Below are 20,423 nucleotides of genomic sequence, written 5' to 3'. Positions count from 1 at the left end.
ACTGGATCCCAATATTTTCTGAAAGAAATCTAATTTGCATTTGCATGAATCAATACTGCTTCCACCATCTCCCGAGGGAGCCTGTCCCATAGATTGACTTTGTATAGCCTAGCCCACGCATGAACACTAGGCCTGTGGGCAAGGTATTAACGGTGCTCGGATAGGTTAACCCATCAAGAGTTGGCATCGTCAGAGAAGATAGAAATAATGAGGACAAAAATATGTGAAGGGAAAACAAATCAGCAAAACATGGGAGCGGAGGTTCTCTCAGTAGTTTATTTGATTGCAGGAGATATTGGAGGACAGCAGGACCAACTGCAGTTAGCATGCACCCCAGGTGCTCGGGCTTGCTGACTCATCCCTTTACTTGAATATTCTCTGCAGCTTTTTTGCATGAAGCTGTAATACAGGAGATTTGCAGTCAAAAGCACTTAACAATTCCGTACTCTTCATCAACAACTCATGGGCCTCATCGAATAACTCCTTGCCCACATCACCCTTGACTCGCTCACGCCATTCGATGAGTTTGGGTCGACCTTCCAACGGATCGTGTCCAGCACCTAGTGGCTGCAGCGGAAGAAAAAAAGAGATGAAAGAGTGAGAGACTGGGACTGAGAAATGAAATTGGGATTGGGACTGAGAAATGAGATTGAGCAATGAGGGAGTCAGACTGGGATTGAAAAATAACAGAGAGTGAGACGGACTGAGAAATGAGAGCGTGAAATAACAACAGAAAATGCTGGAAAAACTCAGCAAGTCAGGCAACATCCGTGGAGAGAAATTTGAGTTAACGTTTCGGGTTTGACCCTTCTTCAAAACTGGAGAGAAAAGGAACTAGATCGAGATGAGAGCGTGATATTGGGACTGAGGAATGAGAGAGAGTGAGTCTGGGACTGAGAGAGAGTGGGGGTGAAATTCAATTGGGCCCAAAAATGGGCGCGGCGATCTTGAAGCGTGATCTGCCCACACCCGTTCAAAGTGGACTAGGCAGCACGCAAAATTCGCTCATTTATATTGGAGTGCCGAGCTCAGCGCTAAACTTGCTGCTGGTCGGCTCAGTGCTCAAGACGGCGGCCAATACCGGGTGCAGTCTACTGGCCAATAAAATTTTGCCTAGGCTCTCTGTACTTCTTAAAGGGGATGTGCTTTGTTGCAGAAGAACCTCATTGTCACTCTGCATCCACTGTCCCTTTTATTCCATGGGCTTCAACTTTGCTGGCAAGCCTATTATGTGGCACTTTATCAAACGCCTTTTGGAAGTCCATATACACCACGTCAACCGCATTGCCCTCATCAACCTTCTCTGTTACCTCATCAAAAAACTCAATCAAGGTAGTTAAACACAATTTGCCTTTAACACATCCGTGCTGGCTTCCCTTAATTAATCCACACTTGTCCAAGCTCGACACCATCCAAGACAAAGCAGCCCGTTTGATTGGCAGCCCATCCACCACCTTAAACATTCACTCCCTCCACCACTGGCGTACCGTGGCTGCAGTGTGCACCATCTACAAGATGCACTGCAGAAACTCACCAAGACTTCTTCGGCAACACCTCCCAAACCTGCGGCCTCTACCACCTAGAAGGACAAGGGCAGCAGGCGCATGGGAACACCACCACCTCCAAGTTCCCCTCCAAGTCACACACCATCCTGACTTGGAAATATGTCGCTGTTCCTTCATCGTCACTGGGTCAAGATCCTGGAACTCCCTACCTAACAGCACTGTGGGAGTACCTTCACCACACGGACTGCAGCGGTTCAGGAAGGCGGCTCTCCACCACCTTCTCAAGCGCAATTAGGGATGGGCAATAAATGCTGGCCTTGCCAGCGATGCCCACAACCCATTAACGAATTTTTTAAAAAACTTACAAATGAGAGAGATTGAGACTAGGACTGAGTGCGTGAGGGAGTGAGTGAGTGTGGGACTGAGGAATAAGAGTGAGTCTGGGACTCAGAGAGGGAATGTGCGAGTCTGAAAATCAATTGGCCTTAGCATCGCTGACTGGGGAAGGGGAAAAGAGAATCCGTCAGGGAGCCCGCTTTTGATCACTATCCAAGCACCTGGGCTGTGAAGTGTGGATGTCAGGTTTGGAGAAGGCAGAGTCCTTCATAGTCAAATAACCGACGGACAGTCACCAAGTGGCCTCACACGTGGATAATGGTCATTTGAACAACATATGGAGGGCTGCCCAAGCCAATGAAAAGGAGGGGAACAATTTGAGAGGAAAATGTTTAATCCAATTCCCGAAACCGTCTGGATCCATCAGGCCCAATGTCTGGGACTGCGATAGCGCTCTATTGGAGGGAAATGTGACCGACCTGGTTTCACTCCTCTCACCTGCATCAGTTCAACAAGCGCGACCAGGTCTGCCAGAGACACCTGATGTCCCACGATGTACGGTCTGTCCTGAAGGAACTTTTCTTCAAAGCACTGGATCGTTGTATGCATATCCTCTAGGGCCTCGTCCATTCTGTCCTTGGGGATTGGCTGCCCAGTTAAAAAAGGCAACAGGGCCTAGGAGGAAGCACATGCAGAGAGGTCAGCAGCCCAAGGTGCACTCACAGGAGGTAAGACATAGCCTTGAGGAACCGTACCACAGCAGAAGGCTGAACTCCGGCACCTTCCAACTCACTCGCATTTTGCATGAGTCTTCTAGAGTGTAACTGCTAAACACATACCTCCACTATCACCTGTGTGAGTGTCACTCTCCCTGGCCTGCTCCTCCACTCCCACTGGCTGCAGTCTCAACACCCAGCAAATGTCCCCGCCCACTCTATCTCCCCGAGGCCCAGGGCATGTCTGCTCCCTCTCTCTGTAGCTCTGCTGTCCAGAAAGTATTGCCTCCAAAGCCCAGCCAATATCCTCTCTTACTCTCTGAAGCCCTCCCCCAATGAATGACCCCTCCCCCAATGAACAGCCCCTCCCACAATGAACGGCCCCTCCCACAATGAATTGGGGCTCAAGTTGGCTAGCATGGATTGGGGAATGTTACTCAAAGGGTTGACGGTGGATAGGCAATGACAAACTTTTAAAGATCGCATGGATGAACTACAGAATTTGTTCATCCCTGTTTGGCATAAAAATAAAACAAAAAAGGTGACTCAACCGTGTCTAACAAGGGAAATTAGGGATAGCATAAGATCCAAGGAGAGGACATATAAATTGGCCAGAAAAAGCAGCAAACCTGAGGATTGGGAGCAGTTTAGGATTCAACAAAGGAGGACAAAGGGATTAATTAAGAGGGGGAAAATAGAATATGAGAGTAAGCTTTCAGGGAACATAAAAACTGACTGTAAAAGCTTCTATAGATATGTGAAGAGAAAAAGATTGGTGAAGTCAAGCGTAGGTCCCTTGCAGTCAGAATCAGGGGAATTTATCATGGGGAACAAAGAAATGGCAGACCAATGAAATACATACTTTGGTTCTGTCTTCACAAAGGAGGACACAAATAACCTTCCAGAGATGTCAAGGAACACAGGGTCTAATGAGAGGGAGGAATTGAATTAAATCAGTATTTGTAGGGAAATGGTGTTAGGGAAATTAACGGCATTGAAGGCCGATAAGTCCCCAGGGCCTGATAATCTACATCCTAGGGTATTAAGGAAGTGGCCATAGAAATAGTAGATGCATTGCTGGTCATCTTCCAAAATTCTATAGACTCTGGAATAGTTTCAATGGATTGGAGGGTAGCTAATGTAACCCCGCTTTTTAAAAAAGGTGGTAGAGAGAAAACGGAGAATTATAGACCTGACATCGGTAGTGAGGAAAATGCGAGAGTCCATTATAAAAGATGTAATAGCAGAGCACTTGGAAAACAGTGACAGGATCGGACAAAGTCAACATGGATTTGCAAAAGGTAAATCATGCTTGACTAATCTACTGGAATTTTTTGCGGCTGTAACTGGTAGAATAGATAAGGGAGAACCAGTGGATGTGGTGTATTTGGACTTTCAGAAGGCTTTCGATAAGGTCTCGCATAAGAGATTGGCGTGCAAAGTTAAAGCACATGGGATTGGGGGTAAGGTACTGACTTGGATAGAGAACTGGTTGGCAGACAGGAAACAAGAGTTGGAATAAACGGGTCTTTTTCCGAGTGGCAGGCAGTGACTAGTGAGGTACCGCAGGGATCGGTCCTTGGACCGCAGCTATTCACAATATATATTAATTATCTAGGCGAGGGAACTAGATGTAATATCTCCAAGTTTGCAGACGACACAAAGCTGGGTGGGCGTGTGTGCTGTGAAGAGGATGCAGAGAAACTCCAGTATGATTTGGACAAGTTGGGTGATTGGGCAGATGCATGGCAGATGCAGTATAATGTGGATAAATGCGAGGTTATCCACTTTGGTGGCAAAAACAGGAAGGCAGATTATTATCTGAACGGCAATAGATTGGGAAAAGGGGAAGTGCAACGAGACCTGGGTGTCCTTGTGCACCAGTCGCTGAAGGTAAGCATGTAGGTGCAGCAGGCGGTTAAGAAGGCAAATGCTGTATATTGGCCTTCATAGCAAGAGGATTCAAGTACAGGAGCAAGGATGTCTTGCTGCAGTCGTACAGGGCCTTGGTGAGGCCACACCTTGAGTACTGTGTGCAGTTTTGGTCGCCTTATCTGAGGAAGGATGTTCTTGCCATGGAGGGAGTGCAGCGAAGATTCACCAGACTGATACCTGGGATGGCAGGAATGACGTATGAAGAGAGATTGGGTTGATCAGGCTTATATTCACTGGAGTTTAGAAGAATGAGAGGGAATCTCATTGAAACTTATAAAATTCTAACAGGACTAGACAGACTAGATGCAGGAAGGATGTTCTCAATGGTGGGGGAGTCCAGAACCAGGGGTCACAGTCTAAGGATAAGGGGTAAGCCATTTAGGACAGAGATGAGGAGGAATTTCTTCACCCAGAGAGTGGTGAACCTGTGGAATTTTCTACCACAGAAGGCAGTTGAGGCCAACTTATTAAATATATTCAAGAAGGAGTTAGATATATTTCTTAAGGCTAAAGGAATCAAGGGATATGGGGAGAAAACAGGGACAGGGTACTGAGTTTGGATGATCAGCCATGATCTCATTAAATGGCGGAACAGGCTCGGGCCTACTCCTGCTCCTATCTTCTATGTTTCTATGAATGGTCCCTCTCCCAATGATTGGCATCTCACCAGTGAACAGCCCCCTCCCCCATGAATGGCCCCTCCCCCAATGAATGGCCCCTCCCCCAATGAATGGCCCCTCCCCCAATGAATGGCCCCTCCCCCAATGAATGGCCCCTCCCCAATGAACAACCCCCTCCCCCAGTGAAGAGTCCCTCCCCCAGTGAATGTCCCCTCCCCCAATGAACAGCCCCCAATGTACAGCCCCTCTTCCAATGAATGGCCCCTCCCCAATGAACAGCCCCTCCCCCAGTGAAGAGTCCCTCCCCCATGAAGAGCCCCCAATGTACAGCTCCTCCCCAATGAAGAGTCCCTCCCCCAATGAATGGCCCCTCCCCCAATGAACAGCCCCCAATGTACAGCCCCTCTCCCAATGAATGGCCCCTCCCCAATGAACAGCCCCTCCCCCAATTAACAACCCCCTCCCCAATGAACAGCTCCTCCCCAATCAATGGTCCCTCCCCAATGAATGGCCCCTCATTAGCTGCTAGAAACAGTTCAAGATGTCCAGCATGTCCAGAATGCCAATTACCTTTTCTTTGTAATTCTCCTCCCTTCTCCGAAGGGCAGGAATACCATACCAATGGGCATAGGCTAAAAGTAAGGATTTATTTACAAGTAAAATTATTACACAGAAGCAGTAAGACACAGCCAGAAACTAAGGGGTCAGTTTTCCAAATGCCCACTCCCAGTGTGGAACCTCAATCCTGGAGCGCAACTCAGGAAATCAAGACAACAACTATCTTACTCTCAAACACCTTGTTTGCCCGATTTGGCGTGGTCCCTGCCAGCAGTGGCCAACTTAGCCACCTTCACAGCCCATTATGTCAGGAAAGGGGAATTCAGCAGCAGATGAGACGAGGAAAGGGCGAAGATGGGCGGTATTACAGAGATGGATGTAAAGGGTTTTGTGATGGAGAGGATATGGGGGTCAGAAGCTCAGTTCAGGGTCAAGTAGGGTGTCGAGGTTGTGAAGTCTGGTTCAGCCTGAGACAGTGCCCAGGGAGAGGGTTGGAGTCAGTGGCTCACGAAGAGTTTGTGGCAGGAGTCGAAGACAATGGCTTTGGTCTTCCCAATGTTTAATTGGAGGAAATTGTAGCTTATCCAGGACTGGATGTAGGACAAGCAGTCTGACAACACAGAAACAGTGGAGGGATCGAGAGAGGTGGTAGAGAGGTAGAGTTAAGTGTCAGCAATGTGCATGTGGAAATTGTTTGCATGTCTTCGGATGATGTTACCAAGGGGCAGCATACAAATGAGGAAGAGGGGGCCAAGGAAAGATCTTTGGGGGATTCCAGAGTAATGGTGCAAGGACGGGAAGAGAAGTCATTGCTGGAGCGGCTCAGCTACGATTGGATAGATAAGAGTGGAATGTAAGAACATAAGAAATAGGAGCAGGAGTAGGCCATTCGCCCCCTCGAGCCTGCTCCGCCATTCAATAAGATCATGGCTGATCTTCTACCTCATCTCCACTTTCCTGCACTATCTCCATATCCCTTGATTCCCTTAATATTCAAAACTCTATCAATCTCTGTCTTGAATATACTCAACGACTGAGCCTCCACAGCCCTCTGGGGTAGAGAATTCCAAAGATTCACCACCCTCTGAGTGTAGAAATTTCTCCTCACCTCAGTCCTAAATGCCCGACCCCTTATTCTGAGACTGTGACCCCTGGTTCTAGACTCCCCAGCCAGGGGAAACATCCTCCCTGCATCTACCCTGTCAAGCCCTGTAAGAATTTTGTATGTTTCAATGCGATCACCTCTCATTCTTTTAAACTCTAGAGAATATAGGCCTAGTCTACTCAATCTCTCCTCATAGGACAATCCCCCATCCCAGGAACCAGCCTGGTGAACCTTTGTTGCACTCCCTCTATGGCAAGTATATCCTTCCTTAGGTAAGGAGCGCAAAACTGTACACAATACTCCAGGTGTGGTTTCACCAGGGCCCCTATATAATTGCAGTAAGACATCTTTAATCGTATACACAAATCCTCTTGTAATAAAGGCCAACATACCATTTGCTTTCCTAATTGCTTGCTGTACCTGCAGGTTAACTTTCAGTGATTCGTGTACAAGGACACCCAGGTCCCTCTGAACACCAACATTTCCCAATCTCTCACCATTTAAAAAATACTCTGCTTTTCTATTTTTCCTACCAAAGTGGATAACGTCACATTTCTCCACATTATATTCCATTTGCCATGTTCTTGCCCACTCACTTAGCCTGTCTATATCCCCTTGAAACCTCCTTGCATCCTCCTCACAACTTACATTCCCACCCAGCTTTGTATCATCAGCAAACTTGGATATACAGTAAACTCTTTCGTATCCAGCACCTACGGAACCGGGATGGTGCCGGTTGATGAAAAATTCCGGATAACAGAGGTAGGCAATTTTTAAGACAAACAAAATGAAAACCACTGACTAACTCAGCCACCGCGGGAAATTCGGACTCGGAAAAACAAAAAAATGGATGGATTCGGCAAGATTACCGGTTATCTATTTTGCCAGTTATTAAAGAATTCCAAATGATTAAGTACCGTTTAAACAAGAGTTCGCTGTATTACATTTGGTCCCCTCATCTAAATCATTGATGTAGATTGTGAATAGCTGAGGCCCAAGCACTGATCCTTGTGGTACCCCACTAGTTACAGCCGACCAACCGGAAAATGACCTGTTTATTCCTACTCTCTGTTTTCTGTCCGTTAACCAATCCTCAATCCATGCTAGTGTATTACCCCCAATCCCAGGAGCCCCAATTTTGTTTAATAACCTCTTGTGTGGCACCTTATGATGCCTTTTGAAAATCCAAATACACCACATCCACTGGTTCCCCCTTATCTATTCTGCTAGTTAAAAACTCAAAAAACTCTAACAGATTTGTCAAACACGATTTCCCTTTCATAAATCCATGTTGACTCTGCCCAATCCTATTATTATTTTCTAAGTGCCCTGTTACCACGTCTGACGTAAGAAAACTACTGAGCACTTGGTTTGAGTATAAAACAAGGCTTTAATCCACGAGATTCTAGTTACATCACTAGTTCCTGGTTACAGAAACATCCTGAGCAAGCTGGGCCCACACCCGAGTATTTATACTCCTTGGACAGCGCCACCAGCTGGCCGCACAGTGTTATCTCATGAGTCATTCCTACATGAATGGTAAGATTCATGACAACGTCCTTAATAATAGATTCTACCATTTTCCCTACTACTGATGTCAGGCTAACTGGTCTGTATTTTCCCGTTTTCTCTCTCCCTCCTTTCTTAAATAGTGGGGTTACATTTGCTACCTTCCAATCCGCAGCAGCCATTCTAGAATCTATGGAATTTTGGAAAATGACAACCAATGCATCCACTATCTCTATAGCCACCTCTTTCAAAACCCTAGGATGTAGGCCATCAGGTCCAGGGGATTTATTAGCTTCCAGTTCCATTAATTTCTCCAGTACTATTTTTTTACTAATACTAATTTCTTTCAGATCCTCATTCTTGCTAGACCCTTAGTTCTCCACTATTTCTGGGAGGTTTTTACGTTTTCTTCCGTGAAGACAGACACAAAGTATTTGTTTAATTTCTCTGCCATTTCCTTATTCCCCATTATAATTTCTCCTGTCTCAGCCTGTAAGGGACCCACATTTACTTTCGCTAATCTTTTCCTTTTTACATACCTATAGAAGCTTTTACAGTCGATTTTTATGTCTCTCGCTAGTTTACTCTCATTCTATTTTCCCTTTATCAATTTCTTGATCCTCCTTTGCTGAACTCTAAAATCCTCCCAATCCTCAGGTTTACTCTTTTCGGCAACATTATAAGCCTCTTCCTTTGATCTAATACTATTTTTAACTTCTCTTGTTAGCCACGGTTGGACCACTTTTCCTGTGGGGTTTTTTGTGCCTTAAAGGAATGCATATTTCCCCCAAAAAATCCCGGGATATAGGTGTTCCATCGCAAGTCGCGAGAATAGAATTACTGGGTCCCGTTTGTCAACTTTTCAATTATTTAATGGCAAATGCAATCAGTCAGCCCACAGCCACTTGTCTACAGGTCCACGGGCAAGACCCTTCAGTTACAGCAGCTTCATAGAGTACAGGAAACTTCCAAAGGGCAGCACATCCTAGCGATGATTCCATAAACAATGGCTCAATTCAGTGTCCCCGGGGAGTGATTACAGAGAATAGTGGGGGACAGGGAGTGATTACCGAGAATAATGGGGGACGGGAGTGATGACAGAGAATAGTGGGGGACAGGGAGTGATTACAGAGAATAGTGGGGGACAGGGAGTGATTACAGAGAATAGTGGGGGACAGGGAGTGATTACCGAGAATAGTGGGGTACAGGGAGCGATTACAGAGAATAGTGGGGTACAGGGAGCGATTACAGAGAATAGTGGGGTACAGGGAGTGATTACAGAGAATAACGGGGGACAGGGAGTGATTACAGAGAATAATGGGGTACAGGGAGTGATTACAGAGAATAATGGGGTACAGGGAGTGATTACAGAGAATAATGGGGGACGGGAGTGATTACAGAGAATAATGGGGGACGGGAGTGATTACCGAGAATAATGGGGGACGGGAGTGATTACCGAGAATAATGGGGGACGGGAGTGATTACAGAGAATAGTGGGGGACAGGGAGTGATTACCGAGAATAGTGGGGGACAGGGAGTGATTACAGAGAATAGTGGGGGACAGGGAGTGATTACCGAGAATAGTGGGGTACAGGGAGCGATTACAGAGAATAGTGGGGTACAGGGAGTGATTACAGAGAATAGTGGGGGACAGGGAGTGATTACAGAGAATAGTGGGGGACAGGGAGTGATTACAGAGAATAATGGGGTACAGGGAGTGATTACAGAGAATAGTGGGGGACAGGGAGTGATTACAGAGAATAATGGGGGACAGGGAGTGATTACAGAGAATAGTGGGGTACAGGGAGTGATTACATAGAATAGTGGGGGACAGGGAGTGATGACAGAGAATAGTGGGGGACAGGGAGTGATTACAGAGAATAGTGGGGTACAGGGAGCGATTACAGAGAATAATGGGGTACAGGGAGTGATTACAGAGAATAATGGGGTACAGGGAGTGATTACAGAGAATAGTGGGGTACAGGGAGTGATTACAGAGAATAGTGGGGGACAGGGAGTGATGACAGAGAATAGTGGGGGACAGGGAGTGATTACAGAGAATAGTGGGGGACAGGGAGTGATTACAGAGAATAGTGGGGGACAGGGAGTGATTACCGAGAATAGTGGGGTACAGGGAGCGATTACAGAGAATAGTGGGGTACAGGGAGTGATTACAGAGAATAGTGGGGGACAGGGAGTGATTACAGAGAATAGTGGGGGACAGGGAGTGATTACAGAGAATAATGGGGTACAGGGAGTGATTACAGAGAATAGTGGGGGACAGGGAGTGATTACAGAGAATAATGGGGGACAGGGAGTGATTACAGAGAATAGTGGGGTACAGGGAGTGATTACAGAGAATAGTGGGGGACAGGGAGTGATTACAGAGAATAATGGGGGACAGGGAGTGATTACAGAGAATAGTGGGGGACGGGAGTGATTACAGAGAATAGTGGGGTACAGGGAGTGATTACAGAGAATAATGGGGGACAGGGAGTGATTACCGAGAATAGTGGGGTACAGGGAGCGATTACAGAGAATAGTGGGTTACAGGGAGTGATTACAGAGAATAATGGGGTACAGGGAGTGATTACAGAGAATAGTGGGGTACAGGGAGTGATTACAGAGAATAATGGGGGACAGGGAGTGATTACAGAGAATAGTGGGGGACAGGGAGTGATTACAGAGAATAATGGGGTACAGGGAGTGATTACCGAGAATAGTGGGGTACAGGGAGCGATTACAGAGAATAGTGGGGTACAGGGAGTGATTACAGAGAATAATGGGGGACAGGGAGTAATTACAGAGAATAATGGGGTACAGGGAGTGATTACAGAGAATAGTGGGGGACAGGGAGTAATTACAGAGAATAATGGGGTACAGGGAGTGATTACAGAGAATAGTGGGGGACAGGGAGTAATTACAGAGAATAATGGGGGACAGGGAGTAATTACAGAGAATAATGGGGTACAGGGAGTGATTACAGAGAATAATGGGGGACAGGGAGTAATTACAGAGAATAATGGGGTAGAGGGAGTGATTACAGAGAATAGTGGGGGACAGGGAGTAATTACAGAGAATAATGGGGGACAGGGAGTAATTACAGAGAATAATGGGGTACAGGGAGTGATTACAGAGAATAATGGGGGACAGGGAGTGATTACAGAGAATAATGGGGGACAGGGAGTGATTACAGAGAATAATGGGGGACAGGGAGTAATTACAGAGAATAATGGGGTACAGGGAGTGATTACAGAGAATAGTGGGGGACAGGGAGTGATTACAGAGAATAGTGGGGTACAGGGAGTGATTACAGAGAATAATGGGGGACAGGGAGTGATTACAGAGAATAATGGGGGACAGGGAGTGATTACAGAGAATAATGGGGGACAGGGAGTAATTACAGAGAATAATGGGGTACAGGGAGTGATTACAGAGAATAATGGGGTACAGGGAGTGATTACAGAGAATAATGGGGTACAGGGAGTGATTACAGAGAATAATGGGGGACAGGGAGTGATTACAGAGAATAATGGGGGACAGGGAGTGATTACAGAGAATAATGGGGGACTGGGAGTAATTACAGAGAATAATGGGGTACAGGGAGTGATTACAGAGAATAGTGGGGGACAGGGAGTGATTACAGAGAATAGTGGGGGACAGGGAGTGATTACAGAGAATAATGGGGGACAGGGAGTGATTACAGAGAATAGTGGGGGACAGGGAGTGATTACAGAGAATAATGGGGGACAGGGAGTGATTACAGAGAATAATGGGGGACAGGGAGTAATTACAGAGAATAATGGGTACAGGGAGTGATTACAGAGAATAGTGGGGGACAGGGAGTGATTACAGAGAATAGTGGGGGACAGGGAGTGATTACAGAGAATAGTGGGGTACAGGGAGTGATTACAGAGAATAATGGGGGACAGGGAGTGATTACAGAGAATAATGGGGGACAGGGAGTGATTACAGAGAATAATGGGGGACAGGGAGTGATTACAGAGAATAGTGGGGGACAGGGAGTGATTACAGAGAATAATGGGGGACAGGGAGTGATTACAGAGAATAGTGGGGTACAGGGAGTGATTACAGAGAATAGTGGGGTACAGGGAGTGATTACAGAGAATAGTGGGGGACAGGGAGTGATTACAGAGAATAATGGGGTACAGGGAGTGATTACAGAGAATAATGGGGGACAGGGAGTGATTACAGAGAATAATGGGGACAGGGAGTGATTACAGAGAATAGTGGGGGACAGGGAGTGATTACAGAGAATAATGGGGTACAGGGAGTGATTACAGAGAATAATGGGGGGCAGGGAGTGATTACAGAGAATAATGGGGTACAGAGAGTGATTACAGAGAATAATGGGGTACAGGGAGTGATTACAGAGAATAGTGGGGGACAGGGAGTGATTACAGAGAATAATGGGGTACAGGGAGTGATTACAGAGAATAGTGGGGGACGGGAGTGATTACAGAGAATCATGGGGTACAGGGAGAGGTTACAGAGAATAGTGGGGTACAGGGAGTGATTACAGAGAATAATGGGGGACAGGGAGTGATTACAGAGAATAATGGGGTACAGGGAGTGATTACAGAGAATAGTGGGGGACAGGGAGTGATTACAGAGAATAGTGGGGGACAGGGAGTGATTACAGAGAATAATGGGGGACAGGGAGTGATTACCGAGAATAACGGGGGACAGGGAGTGATTACAGAGAATAGTGGGGGACAGGGAGTGATTACAGAGAATAATGGGGGACAGGGAGTGATTACAGAGAATAATGGGGTACAGGGAGTGATTACAGAGAATAGTGGGGGACAGGGAGTGATTACAGAGAATAATGGGGTACAGGGAGAGGTTACAGAGAATAGTGGGGTACAGGGAGTGATTACAGAGAATAATGGGGTACAGGGAGTGATTACAGAGAATAGTGGGGGACAGGGAGTGATTACAGAGAATAATGGGGTACAGGGAGTGATTACAGAGAATAGTGGGGTACAGGGAGTGATTACAGAGAATAATGTGGTACAGGGAGTGATTACAGAGAATAGTGGGGGACAGGGAGTGATTACAGAGAATAGTGGGGGACAGGGAGTGATTACAGAGAATAGTGGGGGACAGGGAGTGATTACAGAGAATAGTGGGGGACAGGGAGTGATTACAGAGAATAGTGGGGACAGGGAGTGATTACAGAGAATAATGGGGTACAGGGAGTGATTACCGAGAATAACGGGGGACGGGAGTGATTACAGAGAATAATGGGGTACAGGGAGTGATTACAGAGAATACTGGGGTACAGGGAGTGATTACAGAGAATAGTGGGGTACAGGGAGTGATTACAGAGAATAGTGGGGGACAGGGAGTGATTACAGAGAATAATGGGGCACAGGGAGTGATTACAGAGAATAGTGGGGTACAGGGAGTGATTACAGAGAATAATGGGGCACAGGGAGTGATTACAGAGAATAGTGGGGTACAGGGAGTGATTACAGAGAATAATGGGGGGCAGGGAGTGATTACAGAGAATAATGGGGCACAGGGAGTGATTACAGACAATAGTGGGGTACAGGGAGTGATTACAGAGAATAATGGGGCACAGGGAGTGATTACAGAGAATAGTGGGGTACAGGGAGTGATTACAGAGAATAATGGGGGACAGGGAGTGATTACAGAGAATAATGGGGTACAGGGAGTGATTACAGAGAATAATGGGGGACAGGGAGTGATTACAGAGAATAGTGGGGGACGGGAGTGATTACAGAGAATAGTGGGGGACAGGGAGTAATTACAGAGAATAATGGGGTACAGGGAGTGATTACAGAGAATAATGGGGGGCAGGGAGTGATTACAGAGAATAATGGGGCACAGGGAGTGATTACAGAGAATAGTGGGGTACAGGGAGTGATTACAGAGAATAATGGGGGGCAGGGAGTGATTACAGAGAATAATGGGGCACAGGGAGTGATTACAGAGAATAATGGGGGACAGGGAGTGATTACAGAGAATAATGGGGGGCAGGGAGTGATTACAGAGAATAATGGGGTACAGGGAGTGATTACAGAGAATAATGGGGGGCAGGGAGTGATTACAGAGAATAATGGGGCGACAGGGAGTGATTACAGAGAATAGTGGGGGACAGGGAGTGATTACAGAGAATAGTGGGGTACAGGGAGTGATTACAGAGAATAATGGGGTACAGGGAGTGATTACAGAGAATAATGGGGGACGGGAGTGATGACAGAGAATAATGGGGGACAGGGAGTGATTACAGAGAATAATGGGGGACAGGGAGTGATTACAGAGAATAATGGGGTACAGGGAGTGATTACAGAGAATAGTGGGGTACAGGGAGTGATTACAGAGAATAATGGGGGGCAGGGAGTGATTACAGAGAATAATGGGGCACAGGGAGTGATTACAGAGAATAGTGGGGGACAGGGAGTGATTACAGAGAATAGTGGGGGACGGGAGTGATTACAGAGAATAATGGGGCACAGGGAGTGATTACAGAGAATAGTGGGGTACAGGGAGTGATTACAGAGAATAATGGGGCACAGGGAGTGATTACAGAGAATAGTGGGGTACAGGGAGTGATTACAGAGAATAATGGGGGGCAGGGAGTGATTACAGAGAATAATGGGGTACAGGGAGTGATTACAGAGAATAATGGGGGACAGGGAGTGATTACAGAGAATAGTGGGGGACAGGGAGTGATTACAGAGAATAATGGGGGACAGGGAGTGATTACAGAGAATAGTGGGGTACAGGGAGTGATTACAGAGAATAGTGGGGTACAGGGAGTGATTACAGAGAATAATGGGGTACAGGGAGTGATTACAGAGAATAATGGGGGACAGGGAGTGATTACAGAGAATAGTGGGGTACAGGGAGTGATTACAGAGAATAATGGGGTACAGGGAGTGATTACAGAGAATAGTGGGGGACAGGGAGTGATTACAGAGAATAGTGGGGGACAGGGAGCGATTACAGAGAATAATGGGGTACAGGGAGTGATTACAGAGAATAGTGGGGGACAGGGAGTGATTACAGAGAATAATGGGGTACAGGGAGTGATTACAGAGAATAATGGGGTACAGGGAGTGATTACAGAGAATAGTGGGGGACAGGGAGTGATTACAGAGAATAATGGGGTACAGGGAGTGATTACAGAGAATAATGGGGTACAGGGAGTGATTACAGAGAATAATGGGGGGCAGGGAGTGATTACAGAGAATAATGGGGTACAGGGAGTGATTACAGAGAATATTGGGGGACAGGGAGTGATTACAGAGAATAATGGGGTACAGGGAGTGATTACAGAGAATAGTGGGGGACAGGGAGTGATTACAGAGAATAGTGGGGGACAGGGAGTGATTACAGAGAATAGTGGGGTACAGGGAGCGATTACAGAGAATAATGGGGTACAGGGAGTGATTACAGAGAATAATGGGGGACAGGGAGTGATTACAGAGAATAGTGGGGGACAGGGAGTGATTACAGAGAATAGTGGGGGACAGGGAGTGATTACAGAGAATAGTGGGGGACAGGGAGTGATTACAGAGAATAGTGGGGTACAGGGAGTGATTACAGAGAATAATGGGGTACAGGGAGTGATTACAGAGAATAATGGGGGACGGGAGTGATGACAGAGAATAATGGGGGACAGGGAGTGATTACAGAGAATAATGGGGGACAGGGAGTGATTACAGAGAATAATGGGGTACAGGGAGTGATTACAGAGAATAGTGGGGGACAGGGAGTGATTACAGAGAATAATGGGGGACAGGGAGTGATTACAGAGAATAGTGGGGTACAGGGAGCGATTACAGAGAATAATGGGGTACAGGGAGTGATTACAGAGAATAGTGGGGGACAGGGAGTGATTACAGAGAATAATGGGGTACAGGGAGTGATTACAGAGAATAATGGGGGGCAGGGAGTGATTACAGAGAATAGTGGGGTACAGGGAGTGATTACAGAGAATAGTGGGGGACAGGGAGTAATTACAGAGAATAATGGGGTACAGGGAGTGATTACAGAGAATAGTGGGGGACAGGGAGTGATTACAGAGAATAATGGGGGGCAGGGAGTGATTACAGAGAATAGTGGGGTACAGGGAGTGATTACAGAGAATAGTGGGGGACAGGGAGTAATTACAGAGAATAATGGGGTACAGGGAGTGATTACACAGAATAGTGGGGGACAGGGAGTGATTACAGAGAATGGGATACAGAGAGTGATTACAGAGAATAATGGGGGACAGGGAGTGATTACAGAGAATAATGGGGTACAGGGAGTGATTACAGAGAATAATGGGGTACAGAGAGTGATTACAGAGAATAGTGGGGTACAGGGAGTGATTACAGAGAATAATGGGGGACAGGGAGTAATTACAGAGAATAATGGGGTACAGGGAGTGATTACAGAGAATAGTGGGGGACAGGGAGTGATTACAGAGAATAGTGGGGGACAGGGAGTGATTTCAGAGAATAATGGGGTACAGGGAGTGATTACAGAGAATAATGGGGGACAGGGAGTGATTACAGAGAATAATGGGGTACAGGGAGTGATTACAGAGAATAGTGGGGTACAGGGAGTGATTACAGAGAATAATGGGGGACAGGGAGTGATTACAGAGAATAATGGGGTACAGGGAGTGATTACAGAGAATAGTGGGGTACAGGGAGTGATTACAGAGAATAGTGGGGGACAGGGAGTGATTACAGAGAATAATGGGGGGCAGGGAGTGATTACAGAGAATAATGGGGTACAGGGAGTGATTACAGAGAATAGTGGGGGACAGGGAGTGATTACAGAGAATAATGGGGTACAGGGAGTGATTACAGAGAATAATGGGGTACAGGGAGTGATTACAGAGAATAATGGGGTACAGGGAGTGATTACAGAGAATAGTGGGGTACAGGGAGTGATTACAGAGAATAATGGGGTACAGGGAGTGATTACAGAGAATAGTGGGGGACAGGGAGTGATTACAGAGAATAGTGGGGGACAGGGAGTGATTACAGAGAATAATGGGGGACAGGGAGTGATTACAGAGAATAGTGGGGTACAGGGAGTGATTACAGAGAACAGTGGGGTACAGGGAGTGATTACAGAGAATAATGGGGGACAGGGAGTGATCAGAGAATAATGGGGTACAGGGAGTGATTACAGAGAATAATGGGGGACAGGGAGTGATTACAGAGAATAGTGGGGGACAGGGAGTGATTACAGAGAATAGTGGGGTACAGGGAGTGATTACAGAGAATAGTGGGGGACAGGGAGTGATTACAGAGAATAATGGGGGACAGGGAGTGATTACAGAGAATAATGGGGGACAGGGAGTAATTACAGAGAATAATGGGGTACAGGGAGTGATTACAGAGAATAGTGGGGGACAGGGAGTGATTACAGAGAGTAGTGGGGGACAGGGAGTGATTACAGAGAATAGTGGGGTACAGGGAGTGATTACAGAGAATAATGGGGGACAGGGAGTGATTACAGAGAATAATGGGGGACAGGGAGTAATTACAGAGAATAATGGGGTACAGGGAGTGATTACAGAGAATAGTGGGGGACAGGGAGTGATTACAGAGAGTAGTGGGGGACAGGGAGTGATTACAGAGAATAGTGGGGTACAGGGAGTGATTACAGAGAATAATGGGGGACAGGGAGTGATTACAGAGAATAATGGGGGACAGGGAGTGATTACAGAGAATAATGGGGGACAGGGAGTGATTACAGAGAATAGTGGGGGACAGGGAGTGATTACAGAGAATAATGGGGGACAGGGAGTGATTACAGAGAATAGTGGGGTACAGGGAGTGATTACAGAGAATAGTGGGGTACAGGGAGTGATTACAGAGAATAGTGGGGGACAGGGAGTGATTACAGAGAATAATGGGGTACAGGGAGTGATTACAGAGAATAATGGGGGACAGGGAGTGATTACAGAGAATAATGGGGGACAGGGAGTGATTACAGAGAATAGTGGGGGACAGGGAGTGATTACAGAGAATAATGGGGTACAGGGAGTGATTACAGAGAATAATGGGGGGCAGGGAGTGATTACAGAGAATAATGGGGTACAGAGAGTGATTACAGAGAATAGTGGGGCACAGGGAGTGATTACAGAGAATAATGGGGTACAGGGAGTGATTACAGAGAATAATGGGGGACAGGGAGTGATTACAGAGAATAATGGGGTACAGGGAGTGTTTACAGAGAATAATGGGGGACAGGGAGTGATTACAGAGAATAATGGGGGACAGGGAGTGATTACAGAGAATAATGGGGTACAGGGAGTGATTACAGAGAATAATGGGGGACAGGGAGTGATTACAGAGAATAGTGGGGGACAGGGAGTGATTACAGAGAATAATGGGGTACAGAGAGTGATTACAGAGAATAGTGGGGCACAGGGAGTGATTACAGAGAATAATGGGGTACAGGGAGTGATTACAGAGAATAATGGGGTACAGGGAGTGATTACAGAGAATAATGGGGTACAGGGAGTGATTACAGAGAATAATGGGGTACAGGGAGTGATTACAGAGAATAGTGGGGTACAGGGAGTGATTACAGAGAATAATGGGGTACAGGGAGTGATTACAGAGAATAGTGGGGGACAGGGAGTGATTACAGAGAATAGTGGGGTACAGGGAGCGATTACAGAGAATAATGGGGTACAGGGAGTGATTACAGAGAATAGTGGGGGACAGGGAGTGATTACAGAGAATAATGGGGGACAGGGAGTGATTACAGAGAATAATGGGGTACAGGGAGTGATTACAGAGAATAGTGGGGGACAGGGAGTGATTACAGAGAATAGTGGGGGACAGGGAGTGATTACAGAGAATAGTGGGGTACAGGGAGTGATTACAGAGAATAATGGGGTACAGGGAGTGATTACAGAGAATAATGGGGGACGGGAGTGATGACAGAGAATAATGGGGGACAGGGAGTGATTACAGAGAATAATGGGGGACAGGGAGTGATTACAGAGAATAATGGGGTACAGGGAGTGATTACAGAGAATAGTGGGGTACAGGGAGTGATTACAGAGAATAATGGGGGGCAGGGAGTGATTACAGAGAATAATGGGGCACAGGGAGTGATTACAGAGAATAGTGGGGGACAGGGAGTGATTACAGAGAATAGTGGGGGACGGGAGTGATTACAGAGAATAATGGGGCACAGGGAGTGATTACAGAGAATAGTGGGGTACAGGGAGTGATTACAGAGAATAATGGGGCACAGGGAGTGATTACAGAGAATAGTGGGGTACAGGGAGTGATTACAGAGAATAATGGGGGGCAGGGAGTGATTACAGAGAATAATGGGGTACAGGGAGTGATTACAGAGAATAATGGGGGACAGGGAGTGATTACAGAGAATAGTGGGGGACAGGGAGTGATTACAGAGAATAATGGGGGACAGGGAGTGATTACAGAGAATAGTGGGGTACAGGGAGTGATTACAGAGAATAGTGGGGTACAGGGAGTGATTACAGAGAATAATGGGGTACAGGGAGTGATTACAGAGAATAATGGGGGACAGGGAGTGATTACAGAGAATAGTGGGGTACAGGGAGTGATTACAGAGAATAATGGGGTACAGGGAGTGATTACAGAGAATAGTGGGGGACAGGGAGTGATTACAGAGAATAGTGGGGGACAGGGAGCGATTACAGAGAATAATGGGGTACAGGGAGTGATTACAGAGAATAGTGGGGGACAGGGAGTGATTACAGAGAATAATGGGGTACAGGGAGTGATTACAGAGAATAATGGGGTACAGGGAGTGATTACAGAGAATAGTGGGGGACAGGGAGTGATTACAGAGAATAATGGGGTACAGGGAGTGATTACAGAGAATAATGGGGTACAGGGAGTGATTACAGAGAATAATGGGGGCAGGGAGTGATTACAGAGAATAATGGGGTACAGGGAGTGATTACAGAGAATAATGGGGGACAGGGAGTGATTACAGAGAATAATGGGGTACAGGGAGTGATTACAGAGAATAGTGGGGGACAGGGAGTGATTACAGAGAATAGTGGGGGACAGGGAGTGATTACAGAGAATAGTGGGGTACAGGGAGCGATTACAGAGAATAATGGGGTACAGGG

At 46.7% G+C, this 20,423-nt stretch overlaps 1 protein-coding gene across 1 annotated transcript in view; it reads right to left on the bottom strand.

Annotated features, from left to right (window-relative positions):
- Positions 1 to 258: 258 nt before the first annotated feature.
- The window catches only part of LOC147104907 (glutathione S-transferase theta-1-like), a 34,087-nt gene continuing 13,922 nt past the window's right edge, over positions 259 to 20,423 (bottom strand). Inside the window, exons 3-4 of the mRNA XM_085962045.1 lie at positions 2,340 to 2,516; positions 259 to 567 (exon numbers count right to left, since the gene is read on the bottom strand). Coding sequence (XP_085818171.1) covers positions 364 to 567; positions 2,340 to 2,516 — 381 coding nt within the window. The 3' untranslated portion in view covers positions 259 to 363. The remainder of the gene's footprint in view (positions 568 to 2,339; positions 2,517 to 20,423) is intronic.

The sequence above is a fragment of the Somniosus microcephalus genome, chromosome 19 (genome assembly GCF_052327205.1).
Source record: "Somniosus microcephalus isolate GS21.2 chromosome 19, FLI_Smic_1.0, whole genome shotgun sequence".
Taxonomy (NCBI): domain Eukaryota; kingdom Metazoa; phylum Chordata; class Chondrichthyes; order Squaliformes; family Somniosidae; genus Somniosus; species Somniosus microcephalus.
Note: the sequence above shows the minus strand (reverse complement) of the source record. Positions and strands in the feature narration are given on the sequence as shown.